This window comes from Mizuhopecten yessoensis, unplaced genomic scaffold, assembly GCF_002113885.1.
Source record: "Mizuhopecten yessoensis strain PY_sf001 unplaced genomic scaffold, ASM211388v2 scaffold716303, whole genome shotgun sequence".
Taxonomy (NCBI): Eukaryota; Metazoa; Mollusca; class Bivalvia; order Pectinida; family Pectinidae; genus Mizuhopecten; species Mizuhopecten yessoensis.
The window spans coordinates 189,540-208,142 of NW_018480049.1; the positions used below are offsets into that span (position 1 = coordinate 189,540).

The 18,603-nt window shown below is 35.4% G+C and overlaps 1 protein-coding gene across 1 annotated transcript; it reads right to left on the reverse strand.

The window, feature by feature from the left end:
* Nucleotides 1-683: 683 nt before the first annotated feature.
* LOC110442842 (probable thiopurine S-methyltransferase) lies at nucleotides 684-16,479 on the reverse strand. The gene is made up of 10 exons (XM_021486669.1): nucleotides 16,366-16,479; nucleotides 15,417-15,561; nucleotides 5,526-5,655; nucleotides 4,955-5,047; nucleotides 4,617-4,746; nucleotides 3,176-3,228; nucleotides 2,776-2,850; nucleotides 2,109-2,194; nucleotides 1,467-1,511; nucleotides 684-958 (listed from the first exon to the last, which is right to left on the reverse strand). Exons 2-10 carry the CDS (start codon nucleotides 15,439-15,441, stop codon nucleotides 846-848), a joined length of 750 nt encoding a protein of 249 aa, XP_021342344.1. The 5' UTR covers nucleotides 15,442-15,561; nucleotides 16,366-16,479; the 3' UTR covers nucleotides 684-845.
* Nucleotides 16,480-18,603: the final 2,124 nt, after the last annotated feature.

An 18,603-nucleotide genomic window follows, 5' to 3' on the forward strand; every position in this document is an offset into this window, starting at 1 on the left:
GAATAAAGAGTGTACTTTTTACATATAAGACTTTTTGAATTTCTCAGTATTGCGCTCAACAAATTTGCCCGAAGCAGTTGACCTAGTTTATTTACAACTGTGGGCATTACTATTAAAAGGGACACTCCGGGATAGCAATTTGTCTCGGTAAAACAGCATTTGAAGATTTGCTAGAATGTAGCCTCCTAACCTGATATTTACTTTGGACAATAACAGTCACCAATGTACTAATAGAATGATTTTACCTTTCCATGGAAGTATAAAACAAACTATCTTTCTTCGCTGATGTAAATTACGTCCGGTCGGTAGATCTGTTTTCATATTTACTTGTAGGTCTCCATATCGAAGAACTTTATATATATCTATTTTTGTTGGTATCTCTGTGGAAAATTGTTTTTCATGTCAAGCATCTTTTTCTATCTTCTGGGTATCATCTCAAATACTTATCTAATTTCTCCTATTTCTTTTTTTCCATTTGACACTTTCTATTTGCTAAGATTGTTTTATTAATTTCAGTACATACTAGTATTTTGTAAGAAGTTGTACCTATTCCTCTTTTGTATAGTTTGAATATTTTGACATTTCCAATAAACACCACATGGAATTATTGCGTGTAAGCTAAGAAGACGGCAAGAGTTGTTCCCCTTGAACTAATATTCATTTCAAAAAGGCAATACAAACGTTTTAAAGCGATCATTTATTTTACAAAATATGGTAATTACATAAATATTAATAAATTGTACAAAAACAAAAATGAAGCGAATCAACAATGAAATACTATCCAAACGAGCGTCAATAAAATGTCAACAACATCACCTTATAAACAAAGACTCAACTGTCACTGTTCACTTTAACCGTATCATGTAAACCTCCTCAACGAACGATTTTAAACCCCAAGTTTTTTGCCAATTCGTCATCGCGTCTCTTTCTTCGATTTTCTCCACCCGACATTGGTGCCCTGTAAAAAAAAAAGAGTCTGCATTAGGTATTGGATACATATCAATAGGCATTATCTCCTTAGATAAACAATCCTTCCATGTCAAAAATATTTTTTTTTTCATTTTTTTTTTATGCTATAATTACACGTCTTGTACATATTCCTTAATCGACCTGATATCCTATCTGGCTAGTTTGTTTATTGTTCCTGGTAAAGGTGGTATTGCATCCAATTAATAAATATTTATTTCACGCATTATGATTACATAAAGAAGTATTAATTTGCCTAAAATTAATTCATAATAAGAGTCATTCAGGGTAAACGTTCAAACCCATTTGGCATGTCTATCGTTAAAGTTAACAAAGGCCGTATCTATACAGTTGATTTTGCATTATAAACATTAATGCATGAGGGGATTATATACGTCGTAGAAGAACAACATTTGATGAATCTCATATCTATTGAAGTATAAACTCTTACAATTAGATTTGAAAGGGTAAATATAATCTGATGATAAAGATTGGCTTACCGATGTATTTGTTGACCTCTTCTTCTGTGCAGTTGAAGGGTGGGCCTAAGAATAAAAAGAAAAAGTTACTCTTTATTTGTAGGTACTAAGTATGATATATCACGTTCATACATCCTTTACTTTTCCCGTTGGAGAAGATTTTGTTATTATTTTAATACAGAATTAACGAAATTAAACAAATAAGTCAAGGCTGTATAGTGGTTTTTTTTCTATCAATCGAAATCGTGTTATTTTATCGAGTATCACTATAAATGAGATAAACATAGGAACACAACATACCTACTATAAATAATAGTAGGCAATACTAAACAAAAGGGATCACGATACATCACATGCTCGAGTCGATCTTTAGATGTTAACCTAATCCAGGTTTATATTTGACAAAATTCATCCATTTAATAAATCTATTCTTGCATTATAAAGATATATCATTATCCATGCGGATATTTGTCACGATAACAATCACATCCTGTTCGTTTTATAGTTTCTATACCTTCCCTTAACTCATTGATGTGGTAAATAAACGGTCTACAATACAGAAACAAGGCGTCTCGCTTGACTTAGTCCCGGTAACAAACCTCTAGCTTCACCAGGTAATATACAGTTCGACTATAATAACTACACCAGGTGCTTATAACATACCTCCAAATATGTCGTTATTGACTAGGAAACAGTCGAGGAGATACCTTGTTTCATTTGTCATGATTGAAAGGATGATATCGGCATATCTGTTGAAAATAAAGTTTAATGAGTTTAGTCCATTGAGATATGGGAGGGACATCGCTTTCAAAGCGATCACAATATATGCACCTCAATTACATCGTACCTGGTACCGGCTCAGAACGCTTTAACGTACGTACAAACTTCAGGTTAACCACAATGACCAAACAATCATAAATATCATGTATATGAGCAAATTCTTCTGAAGATTAAAATAATTTTCACATCGTTATAATGTGCTGACGGAACCCGTAATTCATTATATAATGAACTGCAAAAACAACTTTACAACCTTGCAGACATGTATTATGCGTCTTTGAACTAAATCGAAATTCTCGAACCATTATACTGGCTAACACCAAATTAATATTTGTCATTCCAATTCAGAAAACCTAACATTAATCGCCCAGTTTTCGAAAATACGAAAGAAATTGCTATTGTGCATGAAGAGTGCCTTTGAGCGTTTGCATTTCATCGCAAATAAACACAAGTGTATATACACAAATATATATAGCTCGGAAGATCTGATTGACTGAAAAAGTTGTTTCAGTATGTTGTATAGATAACAATGTCAGTAAACGGGGCTTACTCTTGTCTCTTTTTAACAGGTACAGCAACGAGTGATCCTCGGTCCCACACACAATCAAATTCTCCAAGTTCCTTTCTGTATAGCAAAATACATACGGTACGTAACATATTTGAATTGTAAAAATATAATCTGATTTCGAATGAGTTTGGTACTTTAATTTTACCAAGACGTTTATTTATGCATAATTAAAAAAAAAACACCAAGAAATGTTAACGAAGGAACGAGGTCTTTAACATATTGTTTTACAGGCAGAAACAAAAACCGTTAACAATCAGAGCCTAGGGTATAAACATGATCCACAGTAATAAACAATCTACATTGTACATTGTCTAGAAGTTATATACTAAATTTGTTTTATTATATTTTGTCTCAGGTATCTATGTAATTATTGTGTACGTACCTTTGGAGCTGAAAGAAATCACCAACATAGAGGGACAACTTCCTGTCTGTCGCCTAGAGGAAGGAAAAAAAGAACGAACAATATAACATCAATGTTCAAATTTACCTATGTCATGTCTTAACATATATTCATACGAAACGTGATATTACATCATTTGACACAAAGACTTGTTGAGGGTATATTTGTAAGATAACATTTAAAGGCTGTGCAAAGTATGCCAATTAACAAAAGTTGTATAACTGACCTTTGCGGTACATTATATATTAGTTAATTTATGCGGCTATTGAATGACATGAAAACTGGGTTCACGTCCTTGATTATGCTATTTTCCGTATGACTAGAAATTAATAGGTGTTGCAGTAAGGGACCGATGTATGTTCTCGTTACGTGACAGCTGATTTATCTACTTAAGTATGAAGGTAGTAATTAGCAATCACGTTCGATTCCGATTTGTACCCTTGGGAATAAGTAGGACTTCAAGGCTCAATCGAGCGTTTTGTTCGCAGGGATTAATATAAACTCAAAAAGAATGTCGTTTTTTGTTGAGATCAATTGATACGTATCTGCGTATCAAATGAATAACGGTACACTGTAATAGGACACGATGACGCAGGCCTCACAAAAAGGTTTCCCTTTAATTTATGACTATTTAAAGCGTACTTGATCACGATTAAATATGTAAAATCTGTGTATCAATAGACATGAACATGTCAAATGACGTCGAAACTGTGAGAAAGTAAACAATGTAAGTAAACAATAAATAAAAACAAAATAACTTAATTATTATCACACGTCACAAGTGAACATAAAGCCGTTAAACGTTCTCCAGCACGTCTATGTTGTAACGGTTGTTTTCATTTGTCAATATTTGAAACATTTTGATAATTACACTCGCATAAAGTATTTACTCACAGTTCTAATGACTTTTGTGCAAAAATGTTTACAAATGAACAAAACTTTGCCAGTGCGTTCAGACTATCGTTCAAATTAAACACACACTGTAATTAGTAACAAGAAATGCATGTATTGTACACGTAAACGTGATATATTGCACATACGGTGTACCTAAGCAATCAATGATTTAGCAAATGTTGTTATGGTCCTATAACACATATTGCTATTGATGACAAAATAAATAAAGGGCTTTATGTAAGTTTGTCAGCAATAGAAATGTGTGTAATAGGATCATAACAATATTTGCTTAAAACTTTATTATTTATATTAACACTTTGATGGAGTAGTTACGCTCTATTCAGTTATTTCGAACAGTACTTTGAACAGCAAATTAAGTCTTGACAACAATAAAATTAATGACGTGACAATAGAAATTGATAACGCTCTAATATCAAATGTTGTTATAGTCTCATAACAACATTCGGCTTCTCAATGCATTGCCATGTACACCAATGACTGGCGTACACATTGTCAACACGGTGTTTACCTTGAGGAGAGTGCTCTTCACGTTTTGTCGGTATTCGGTGGTGTAAGGTATGCTGTCTCTTTCAAACACTTCTTTGCATCCAGCCTCTGAGCAGTCGCACCCAACTACCTCATGTCCCTGTTCCAGCAACCTGCGAGATAGAAAAGTTTTAATATAATTTGTATAGCTATCCGAATCGTAAAAGCATTGGGGACATTTACTAAAATTTACATTGAAATTGAAATCTGTGAAGTGTCAACTCTGGTAAAAACGCGTAGATTTCTACACGCGAATATTACCCGTACACTTGTATAGTGATGGGTATAACAGTTGTATTAAACAAAAAACATTATTCTTACCAATTCAAATCCATACTTTTCCCGCATAATGGTACAAAAAACCGAAGATTTTTTTTCCCATCTGTAAGCCGATCAATGCATTTCGACAACATCCTGAAAATAACAATAATTAACCAAGTGTAAACAAATACGATAGATGTGTTAGTAAAGGTCGATGTTCATGAGGTCACCAGCATTTCTCAGCTTTCAACCCGTTCTTGATACCCCAGAGGTAACGCTCAGTGCTCTCTACACAGAGTATAAGTGAGCGTAATGAACCCTTGGAGTATCGAGGATGGATTCAACGTTGGCGGAAAGGTGGTTTTGAGTTCGACTTTCGACTTCAAGAATAATCTGTATCGGACCTCTTAGATGTCGGAACAAATGCATAGATATTTGTTATTTCTGGCAGAATACATGTGCGGAATATACACACACATGTATAAACAGTCTGCTTTATGATATTTAAGATAGACAAATAACTCTTATGTTTTTCATCTGTAAAGGTATTCAAATCAGTATGAAATAATACAATAATAAAATAAAAAATAATTCAACATAGTAATTTCATATCTGTGTAAGGAATACGTACGGATGTACTTTGGGCATATGGAACTGTGTTTGTTTCTTCCCCCATCTCTCATTCCAGTCCTTACACGACATGTTTGTCGTATCCTCATAGTCCCCGAACTGGTTGACCTTCGGGCTCTTGCCCCTCGTTTCTGTAAAATGTCAGATGGAATAACACACATGGTACGGGTGTACATGCACATACATACTCACGATCACAATCAATGTACCTTTGACTACCAACCATCTTATGATGTCATTCTTTTAACTAGAAATAAATGAATAAAACTTATGTTCTCTATGGAATCTTTCTATATCCTCTTGCAATGACGTCATGGAGGGGATGTTCAAATTTGCATCTATCTAGCAATTTCATTTCTTAAAGGATCTTAATCAAACTTAATATATTTGTTAATTATGAAAATACTTCAACGGGTTCGTGTTGGAAGGTGCAAAGGTTATTGCTACTTAAACAAAACAGAGGATACGACCTACTCATGTATAAGTTTATTGAATGATTGCATTTTTTTCGTGTCTAATATTACAGTAGTATTTCTTAAGTGAAGGGTAGCTATACAAACATATCTAGTCAATTATCAGTGGAGGGGATTGCTAGTGTGAGACGTGACCAGCTCCTGTTAAATATAGTAACATTTGACCACTGACAAGGGATTTATATCGTTTGCGATGATTTGTTTTCAATTTGTAATACAGATATAAGTACATTGCGAAGCGAAACCTACGTATATCTCCTGCATTCCTCATCTTTTAACGGTTTCTGAAAAATCCCCGAGAAGTTACACTCACTCATGAAATATAACTTCTGTATTGAAATAAAAAATTAACTCCGACGTTATGTTTGTGACGTCACACTCTAAATGACGTCATAATCACCGAAAACTAGATCCAATTTCACTTTTAGTGCTAAAATGAAAATCGAATGTTGGTGTCTTCATAAATGGGAGGTGCAATATAAATATTGATACATGAATATGAACTGATTTAAAAAAAGGAGGTTTTGCATGTATATTTGAACATATTTGTCTGTTTTATTAAGCATAATACAAGGATATATTATAAAACATGTTCGGGTATACCAGTAGATAATCCGTTGCTGGCACTATAAACATTCACACAGTATCAGCCTTCGTTGATAAGACCATAATTCAGTCGTGGGAAATTTATTTAATCTTTATAACTATTAAGATACATTTTGTTATATATGTGACCGCGGAGATTAATGCTGATCAGACAAGCCTTTAAAGATGTCGGAAGCTTCGACACGCTCCAGAAATTATGATACATAAATAGCATAAAGGCGTTATAACCATGCGGTTATTTTGTCAAGTCATACCCACATAAAAATAGAACTGTAATTCTAACATGGATTAAGTCGTATGGATTTATTACAACGATAATGTGTACTTCAATATTACTATGTGAAATGTTTGTATTTTAACTTCGTATGTGATCTTAAATATTTAATGTACTGTACACCTTTAAATTATATTGAACCAGCTTATTTAATGCTTGATTGCATTCCGAATCTATGACAATGTCAAATTATTTGGAAGTATCTTGTATTTTACTATGCTTTAAAGTCACCGTTTGCATCCATCCGTGACCTTCCGGTTGTGATAAATATTCAATTTCATACTTGGTTTGGACAGCTTCTATTGACTGTAGGATGTATTGATTAAGCAGGGTGTTGATACGCAGAGTATGACCTATGAAATATTGAAGAGTCATGCTTTGAATTCGTTTTCTGACGGCGCTCTGTTTGCATTCCATACGCGTCCGTAAAAGTGCTGAGTCACCGAACGTATTTTCTACTCGAGTAAAAGTAAGCGAGAAGAAAATGTTATTTTCTCACGTCTTCGCATTTACATGGCAGATGATTTTGAACACGTTTTATAAGAGTCTATGTGAAAAATGAAATAAAATATCCCATTTCACGATAGTTAGATAACATGTAACATCAGAATAATAACCATCACGTGGTGTCTTTATAAATTCCCCGAAGTCATGGTCGCCATATCCCCCCTCAACTGTGATAGCCTGGTGATGGCTATAATATGATATCCTGGTTTCTATAGAACAAGACTATCAATTTCAATTTGGAGATAGAGTATTTGAAATTTTTGCAACGTCTTTCAAAATAATTAAGTGAAGCGATGTGCATTTTTTAAAAGCGAAGTTGATCATGTTTTTAATATCTAGAAAAAGGATAAAATGATATAAAAATTGAATTAAAACTTCCATAAAAGAGAGCATTCTATTCACTAACGTTACGAACTTCAAAGTTGCGTAAGTACTTTAGAATAGCCATTTCAACCTAACAGATAATTGTAAGCGACGATCCGTATTTACTCATAGATATATGTACATGACATTATATAATGTTATGATGGTGCAATTTTCACAAAATACATTTTAATTCAACTTTCCTACCCAATTAATATACGTTTACAAAGACTTTCATCACCAGCTGTGTACCGTGCCAGGCTGCACGTAGTACGATATTACATACGGTTCATGAGCAGATGAATTGGATGAACAAATATGCTTCGTCACTACCGGTATATCGTTATGTTTGTCCGGCGAGTATGGTAAAACATGGTATCAAGTGATACATGTACCCGGTCACCCGAAAACTGATGGGGATTCCTGATGAAATGCAGTCGTGCATACGATAGTTAAGACAGACTGGACTTTACCTACAATAAATCGCCTTATATAAATAAAGGATGCACTGCAACATTTCTTTAGAACTGATGACCTTAAAGATATCCATGCACTTTGCAGAGTGTACGGGACATTACACAATGGTTCCTATGGCTAGTTTAATGTACGCATTGTGTCTTATGACGTTGTGTACAGTGCAAAGTGTACTGCAGTTTGGGATAAGTATACAAACGATTTCTTATTAAAGATCGTTTTGATGTTAAATTTTATAGTCAAGCTATGCAATGATAATTGTCATTTTATTTTCGATACATAAGAAGAACTAGTATCCTTTCAATACGGGATGACTATTTGGATGACTTTGTCGTATCTATTTGTCTGGGTGACTTCGTTCCATATGTGTGTCTGGCTAACTTTGTTCCATATGTGTGTTTGTGTGACTTTGTCCTATCTATTTATCTGGGTGACTTTGTCCTATCTATTTGTCTGGTCGACTTCGTTCCATATGTGTGTCTGTGTGACTTTGTCCTATCTATTTATCTGGGTGACTTTGTCGTATCTATTTGTCTGGGTGACTTCGTTCCATATGTGTGTCTGGATATCTTTGTTCCATCTGTGTGTCTGGGTGACTTTGTTCTATCTATTTGTCTGGGTGACTTTGTTCTATCTATTTGTCTGTGTGACTTTGTCCTATCTATTTGTCTGGGTGACTTTGTTCCATCTGTGTGTCTGGGTGACTTTGTCCTATCTGTGTGACTGGGTGACTTTGTCCTATCTATTTGTCTGGGTGACTTTGTCCTGTCTATTTGTCTAGGTGATTTCGTTTCATATATGTGTCTGAATAACTGTGTTCCATCTATGTGTCTGGGTGACTTTGTCCTATCTATTTGTCTGTGTGACTTTGTCCTATATATTTGTCTGAATAACTTTGTTCCATCTGTGTGTCTTGGTGACTTTGTCCTGTCTGTGTGTCTGGGTGACTTTGTCCTATCTATTTGCCTGGGTGATTTCGTTTCATATTTGTGTCTGGATATCTTTGTTCCGTCTGTGTGTCTGAGTGACTTTGTCCTATCTATTTGTCTGGGTGACTTTGTCATATCTATTTGTCTGGGTGACTTTGTCCTATTTATTTTTCTGGGTGACTTTGTCCTATTTATTTGTCTGGGCGACTTTGTCCTATCTATTTGTCTGGGTGACTTTGTTCTATCTATTTGTTTGGGTGACTTTGTCCTATTTATTTGTCTGGGTGACTTTGTCCTATCTATTTGCCTGGGTGATTTCGTTTCATATTTGTGTCTGGATATCTTTGTTTCATCTGTGTGTCTGAGTGACTTTGTTCTATCTAGTTGTCTGGGTGACTTTGTCCTATCTATTTGTCTGGATGACTTTGTCCTATCTATTTGTCTGGGTGACTTTGTCGTATCTATTTGTCTGGGTGACTTCGTTCCATATGTGTGTCTGGGTATCTTTGTTCCATCTGTGTGTCTGAGTGACTTTTTTCTATCTATTTGTCTGGGTGACTTTGTCCTATCTATTTGTCTGTGTGACTTTGTCCTATATATTTGTCTGAATAACTTTGTTCCATCTGTGTGTCTTGGTGACTTTGTCCTGTCTGTGTGTCTGGGTGACTTTGTCCTATCTATTTGTCTGTGTGACTTTGTCCTATCTATTTGTCTGAATAACTTTGTTCCATCTGTGTGTCTTGGTGACTTTGTCCTGTCTGTGTGTCTGGGTGACTTTGTCCTATCTATTTGTCTGTGTGACTTTGTCCTATATATTTGTCTGAATAACTTTGTTCCATCTGTGTGTCTGGGTGACTTTGTCCTATCTGTGTGACTGGGTGACTTTGTCCTATCTATTTGTCTGGGTGATTTCGTTTCATATTTGTGTCTTGATATCTTTGTTCCATCTGTGTGTCTGAGTGACTTTGTTCTATCTAGTTGTCTGGGTGACTTTGTCCTATCTATTTGTCTGAGTGACTTTGTCCTATCTATTTGTCGCTATAGTTTTGATTGTTCCATGTGACTTTGTCCTATCTATTTGTCTGGGTGACTTTGTCATATTTATTTGTCTGGGAGACTTTGTCCTATCTATTTGTCTGGGTGACTTTGTTCTATCTATTTGTCTGTGTGACTTTGTCCTATCTATTTGTCTGGGTGACTTTGTTCTATCTATTTGTCTGTGTGACTTTGTCCTATCTATTTGTCTGAATAACTTTGTTCCATCTATGTGTCTGGGTGACTTTGTCCTATCTATTTGTCTGGGTGACTTTGTCCTATCTATTTGTCTGGGTTATTTCGTTCCATATGTGTGTCTGGATATCTTTGTTCCATCTGTGTGTCTGGGTGACTTTGTCCTATCTATTTGTCTGGGTGACTTTGTCCTATCTATTTGTCTGGGTGACTTCGTTTCATATTTGTGTCTGGATATCTTTGTTCCATCTGTGTGTCTGAGTGACTTTGTTCTATCTATTTGTCTGGGTGACTTTGTCCTATCTATTTGTCTGGGTTATTTCGTTCCATATGTGTGTCTGGATATCTTTGTTCCATCTGTGTGTCTGGGTGACTTTGTCCTATTTATTTGTCTGGGTGACTTTGTCCTATCTATTTGTCTGGGTTATTTCGTTCCATATGTGTGTCTGGATATCTTTGTTCCATCTGTGTGTCTGGGTGACTTTGTCCTATTTATTTGTCTGGGTGACTTTGTCCTATCTATTTGTCTTGGTGACTTTGTTCTATCTATTTGTTTGGGTGACTTTGTCCTATTTATTTGTCTGGGTGACTTTGTCCTATTTATTTGTTTGGGTGACTTTGTCATATCTATTTGTCTGGGTGACTTCGTTCCATACGTGTGTCTGGATATCTTTGTTCCATCTGTGTGTCTGGGTGGCTTTGTCCTATTTATTTGTCTGGGTGACTTTGTCCATTCTATTTGTCTGGGTGACTTCGTTCCATATGTGTGTCTGGATGTCTTTGTTCCATCTGTGTGTCTGAGTGACTTTGGTCTATCTATTTGTCTGTGTGACTTTGTCCTATTTATTTGTCTGGGTGAGTTTGTCCTATCTATTTGTCTGGGTGACTTTGTCCTATCTATTTGTTTGGGTGACTTTGTCCTATTTATTTGTCTGGGTGACCTTCTCCTATCTATTTGTCTGGGTGACTTCGTTCCATATGTGTGTCTGGATAACTTTGTTCCATCTGTGTGTCTGGGTGACTTTGTCCTATTTACTTGTCTGGGTGACTTTGTCCTATCTATTTGTCTGGGTGACTTTGTCCTATTTATTTGTCTGGGTGACTTCGTTCTGTCTATTTGTCTTGGTGACTTTGTCCTATCTATTTGTCTGGGTGACTTTGTCCTATTTATTTGTCTGGGTGACTTTGTCCTATTTATTTGTCTGGGTGACTTTGTCCTATCTATTTGTCTGGGTGACTTCGTTCCATATGTGTGTCTGGATAACTTTGTTCCATCTGTGTGTCTGGGTGACTTTGTCCTCTCTATTTGTCGCGATAGTTTTGATTCATGTGTGTGTTGTTGGGTTACTTTGTTCCATCTGTGTGTCTGGGTGACTTTGTCCTCTCTATTTGTCGCGATAGTTTTGATTCATGTGTGTGTTGTTGGGTTACTTTGTTCCATCTGTGTGTCTGGATGACTAAGTGGATATCTTTGTTCCATCTGTGTGTCTGGGTGACTTTGTCCTATCTGTGTGTCTGGGTGACTTTGTCCTATCTATTTGTCTGGTTGACTTTGTCCTATCTATTTGTCTGGTTGACTTTGTCCTATCTGTGTGTCTGGGTGACTTTGTCCTATCTATTTGTCGCTATAGTTTTGATTCATGTGTGTGTTGTTGGATTACTTTGTTCCATCTGTGTGTCTGGATGACTAAGTTCTATTTATATGAATCACTCTGTGCTATCATTTTATCTGGATCACTTTGTCCTATCTTTTCGTCCGGATGTCCTTGTCCTATCATTTTGTCCGGGTGTCTTGGTTTTATCTATTAAGTCTGAGTGACTTTGACTTAACTGACTATTTGTAAGGGTAATTGGCTTGGGTGATTTTGTTTTTATGAGTGTCTGGATGTTTCTATCTGTCTGGGTTACTTTGTTACAATGTTTGTTTGTTTTGGAGATTTTGTTTTATGTTTGTCTGCGTAATCATGTCTTTCCTTTTGTCTCGCAATTTGTCAAATGTGAAGCAATAATAAAGAATCAAAATACGACGACAAGTGTTTAAACAAGGAATTAAATGTCAACTAAGTGTCGGTCTTAATTCAAACGGACACATAATCTATCTAGGAGCAATGGTGAAAAGCATTACCGAAATGTTTTTATGTACCGTAATGTTTGGGTCTAATGCCCCCCTTATACTTCTAATCCTTTTCTCACCTAGACAGCAAAGGTAAAACTGAATTTCACTATAGCTGTATGAGTCATGAGGCTAAATATGGTATTATCTTTTTATGTATGTTTATATAGTTAATCAAAATAAAATGCACCGTCATTGCCTTAACAGGACATAGTGACGCTCACATCTTGTATCAGGTTTTATCAGAGATTGCCTTCTTTGTTCAAATAGTAATTTTTATAATGAGACTTTATAACCCTTAGATGTCCATTTACATACAAAGTTTAACAGGCACATAAGATTTCGTTAAATACCGGGTCAAATATCGTGTATATGCGATATAACTTATGTTGTACGGTGTTGATATACCGGCTTCAATTTTTGCTGAATCATGATAGGGTTACATAATAAATCACTCAGTCAGAATTACCTGTACTTACTTCTTAATAAGGACTTTAAAAGTCCACCCTTTAGTCAAATGTCGCTCTTTCACCAACTGGTAGTCTCTTAAAATAGGTTTATGATATTATATCTAAGATTCTCCACTATTTCTGGCGTTAGACGTCTCTATTCGTCAATGAGGTACATGTAACACTGGATTATAATAACTGTCTCCTATTACCTATGGGTATTTAAATGAATGTAGCTCGTGGTATATTACATGTGAATACTAGAGTTCGTTTTGTGTATTATATGACATAAAGAAGTTAATTAGGAGGTCGAGTATCTATCACCTTAGAACGACCGTTATTTATTTCATTAATTAAATGTTTAATCCTTTTGGTTTTTTCTTTTACCTACCAATAATATGCTTGCAATATCTATCGTCAAACGACTGAAACATTTGATTCAAAGAGAGTAAATATCATGGTATTTTAAAAATTATTTTGCACGCATCTCATAAAAAAAATAAGTGAAATTATGCAAGCTTCACGATACAAAAAAGAAACAAACTACATATAGGTACATTGTTTAAAAAAACAAGTTTGACACACTCGTGTCATGATTATATAACAAATATATTGATTTGAGGATTAGATTCATCGGCTAGATAGTAAAGCTCGTTAATGATATACAAGCAGTAAGTCATACTGCGTACCACTCTCTAATTAAGTGTTTATATTACTGTATGGGTTCAGGTAGGTATAACACGTTAATCACTTAAACTAGACCACATCCTGTTCGTATTTTGAATTATTGATAGTTTGAATGGATATGGATGCCATCATCCGGTTTCAGGTCGGCCCTATACATGTTTTATTTGTCAAACAATAGCAACAACACTGTCAGTGAAATTGATTTGAAAAAAAAAACCATCCTTCATCTTCATATATGTAGCATCGACGTTTACGGATTGGTTGGTAGGGTCGTGTGCAGTAGTGTGTTGTTATGTACAGTGATTGAATATTCTTTTTTAGAATTTGCTGTATGATTAAAAAGAGGTTAAAAATCGTGTGTGTTAGTTGTGTGGTGCATGTTCTGAATTCTGCTAGTGTTTTGATTGTATGATTGTTTTGGTTAGGAGGTTCCACTGTGTTATGGTGTATGTCTGTAACTAAGGTCGTGTCGTTTACGTGTTCTGGTGTCTACGGAGATGAGATTATTTGTGTGTATTGCTTCTTGTTGGTGTAATATTTTGTAGAGAAGAAATTTAATCTTCTTTATAATACAGAAACAGAAACAATTACATGACACAAATAGTAAACAGAAAATAAACAGTAATTTGTAACAATCAGGTACAACATAATGTTGAACAGTGACGACTTAATGTTGTGCATGCGTATCTTAATGCACATCTCTTTGACTGGCAGGGCGCCGAAGGTTATTTGTTTTGTTAAATCCATCTTTTAATTGTGTATCATTAAATTGTTGTAATGAATTCATTGATAAAATTTGTACATGAAAATAGTTGATATGTCTTAAAAAGCAGTTGCAATATATAGGATCGAAGCAAAATTTGAAAAAAGGCAAAGAAAGAAAAGAAAAGAAAAGAAATGAAAAATTATAAGAGGTTCCCAGGCCGCGACCTACGTAACATCCTTAACATAAAATACAGGAAAAAGATTGTGATATCCGTAAAAACAACGGATACATATAATATGGTATAAATCGGGCGCGTTATTTACAGTGATATACAGTTGCAGTTGTGATAAATATGACGACGTTTAAATTAGACAGTACATATATTGGAAAAAAGATACGTGTAGTTGTAAAACAAATCAGACTGTATTTAAATAAAATAGAAAGACTATATTTATGTTACATTGTATAAACGCCATGGCAACGCACAATTAAACAGTAAATAGCCTTGCACGCCCGGTCGTTTTGTACTAGTTTTACACTTAATGCATATATACACGACACTTTCTTTTACCAACGTGGTCTATAATTGTAATTTTTGACAGCGCAAACAGTATGTGAAGTTTCCATCACTTTCTGTTAATCAGGAGTTTGGCTATACATGCACAGGTGATATGACAGGTGTGGACACAAGAATAAAGAACGAGAACCAGTAAATCACAACTGTAGCTGCATCGCTGACTTAAATAATTCAGCCTTCACTTCCTATTAATGAAATAAATTCTAAATACCTGTTATGCTGCTTGGAGATTTAGAATAAATTATTATTTTTTTCTCAGTCATATTTTGTGGAGAAATTAGAAATCATATTTAACACGTTTCGCCGGGAACATGTGCGAATGTACATTCATTTATTGAAAGTATTGTCTTTGTCAACTTACGCCGATTTTAGCGTAAACCTACCGAAATGTCATTTGTCAACACAATATACTAGTCTTCTTCGCATTTGATATATCATAACGCTTGTAAATGTGAAAATATCGGAACTATTTGAGTCTTAAATTAATATTTAATTCGCACTTACCATCTATCACATTGGCATTCGACATGTTTCTGTGCTGTTCTGTCCGGTCTAGTAGGATGCTGTTCGGTCTAGTAAACTGCAAGTGTCGTCTGCTTCTCCGCAAGCACTGTTTAAGAGCTGTCAAGGTGTTGACCTGAGCTTGAACCTATGGAAGGAAAATGACAAATATGAACACTTACACTAAACACACATCTGATCGTGTAAACAATGACGCGACTGCGGTAAATAGGCAAACACATTACGGTTAACCTGTGTGCTCGGAGTAACCCCCCGTGTTACGGAAGCAGGTCTACGTCAACTATTTATGATCGACACTGTTCTCATTAGTATAGTTTAAGTTAAAAACGATAACATAAATATCAGTACTAGCCAGAGAAATACATTACGAAGTGGACACACTCTTAATTACATAAAAGAGGCAATACAGTTGGGCAGTTATACTATTATTTTCTGTAAATTGTACTTTTCAGAGTTATAACGACACAAAACTACAACACAATTCACTGACGTTCCTAATAAGAATAATCAAAACGCGTAATGAAAATTAAACAAGGTTTCGTGCTGTCAAGATGAGCACAATAGTTTTTTAATGTATCAAAAAATTGCCCTTTTCGGTTTACCATGCAAATCAAAGATGAACAAACAGAATGCGCAAATGGCTATTATGACTGTCTTACAAGTTAGAAGTTGTATTCCGAAAAATATATATCATATAAATTAGAGTCAGCTTCCTTGGACTATAAAACAGTATATGACTATCAGCCGTAATATGTACCGTAACGATATATATTACAGCTAAATTAAACAAATAAGATAATTAAGTAATACTAAACGTGTTCCTAGCATCAAATGTATACATATCACCGCAGGCAATTAGTCTATAGTATATAAATGAATCGGATGGATCCGAGCTACCTGAACGGCGTCTACACACAGAGTTAGCAATTACCTGCCTGTTGAAGAGCCTGTCGACGAGTACCTCTCTTTACCTTCGCTGTCAGGAATTAAAGACTGAGTCCCGCCGTGCCAGCATGACGAAGGGAAATTAAACCCATTCACTGAATTATAATACCACGTGTTGTAACCCTTTTTAAACCCGTGCAGCAAACACTATACGTACACAAGTATATAAATATACCTAGATGGTGGTATACCTGTAGGGTACCGGTACTGCCTGTACAGAAGCTGCTCCAGGGAGTGCAAGTGTCCTCAGAGATGCTAAAACACACTATCCCTGACTGTTACGTAAAGATGTTATCAGAGTTAGGGACACTGTAACACACAGACACTCTCATGGCGTAATAACAAAGTATATCAGTAAATTTGTTCCGTCCATAATTTATACATGTGACAAAATTAGGATTTTACAATCCTTTGACAGTCAGCTTTGAAATTAAAAAAAATGAATAAAAAGTTGCGACGTTTTAATTTCGTTTTTTTCTTATTATTTAAAACTGTATTTCTGCGCTTGGTTTTGCCAGTGTTCATCTAATTTATATTCAAATAGTTTAGCTCTATTTACTATCCATATTCCTTTATATCACACATTGTTCTATTGATGTTAAGTAAACAATTCAAATGGAATTTAGATATAATGTTTAGTAAACAATGACCAAGTGTAACGTCAAAAGGAAGTTTGTTAAAATAATAAACCTTATAACGTTATCACTTCAGTGATAGCTACTGTGGCGTGCAATCGGTGCATATGTTCTGAATAACACTATGAACATACATCTGGTAAAATTACATTGTCAAGAGTGTATGTTAAATCGAACTATTTTCCCAATTGCGTATTTATATCAGTCCAGTGATACGTTGTCTGGAGTTAAGTTATCTTTGTCCGACACAGCGTCATTTCAGTAGTACCATAGGTTGGTACGTGGTAACGATAATTAGTTTAGTGAAGTAATTTTGACTAGATTGATCCAACAACTCGTTAGTTCAGTAGAAGGATATGTTGGTGAGTGGTTTAATGAAGTTATTTTGACTAGGTTGATCCAACAACTCGTTAGTTCAGTAGTACGATATGTAGGTGAGTAGTTTAGTGAAGGTATTTTGACTGGGTTAATTTGACACCTCGTTAATTCATTAGTACGATATGTAGGTGTGTGGTTTAGTGAAGGTATTTTGACTGGGTTAATTTGACACCTCGTTAGTTCAGTAGAACGATATGTTGGTGAGTAGTTTAGTGAAGGTTTTTTGACTAGGATGATCCCACACATCGCCAGTTCAGTAGTACCATATGTTGGTGAGAGTGGTTTAGTGAAGTTATTTTGACTAGGTTAATCCAACAACTCGTTAGTTCAGTAGTACGATATGTAGGTGAGTGGTTTAGTGAAGGTATTTTGACTAGGTTGATCCGACACCTAGTTAGTTCAATAGAACGATATGTTGGTGAGTGGTTTAGTGAAGGTATTTTGACTAGGTTAATCAAACAACTCGTTAGTTCAGTAGAACAATATGTTGGTGAGTGGTTTAGTGAAGGTATTTTGACTAGATTGAAGCGACACTTCGCCAGTTCAGTAGAACGACATGTTGGTGAGTGGTTAAGTGAAGTTATTTTGACTAGGTTGATCCGACACCTCGTTAGTTCAGTAGTACGATATGTTGGTGAGTGGTTTAGTGAAGGTATTTTGACTAGGTTGATCTAACACCTCGTTATTTCAATAGTACGATATGTTGGTGAGTGGTTTAGTGAAGGTATTTTGACTAGGTACATCCAACACCTCGTTATTTCAGTAGTACGATATGTTGGTGAGTGGTTTAGTGAAGGTATTTTGACTAGGTTAATCCAACAACTCGTTAGTTCAGTAGAACGATATGTTGGTGAGTGGTTTAGTGAAGGTTTTTTGACTAGGTTGATCCAACACCTCGTTAGTTCAGTAGTACCATATGTTGGTGAGTGGTTTAGTGAAGTTATTTTGACTAGGTTGATCCGACACCTCGCCAGTTCAGTAGAACGATATGTTGGTGAGTGGTTTAGTGAAGTTATTTTGACTAGGTTGATCCAACACCTCGTTAGTTCACTAGTACCATATGTTGGTGAGTGGTTTAGTGAAGGTATTTTGACTAGGTTGTTCCAACAACTCGTTATTTCAGTAGTACGATATGTTGGTGAGTGGTTTAGTGAAGGTATTTGGACTAGGTTGATCCAACAACTCCTTATTTCAGTAGTACGATATGTTGG

Bases quoted from the DNA above. Each gene is read 5' to 3' on its own strand.
- LOC110442842 (XM_021486669.1), bottom strand. From the start codon at position 15,441: ATGTCGAATGCCAATGTGATAGATG. The intron at 4,747-4,954 runs GTAAGAATAATG...TCTATCTCGCAG, and splicing joins AAAAGTATGGATTTGAATTG to GTTGCTGGAACAGGGACATG. The intron at 1,512-2,108 runs GTATGTTATAAG...TTTTATTCTTAG, and splicing joins CAATAACGACATATTTGGAG to GCCCACCCTTCAACTGCACA.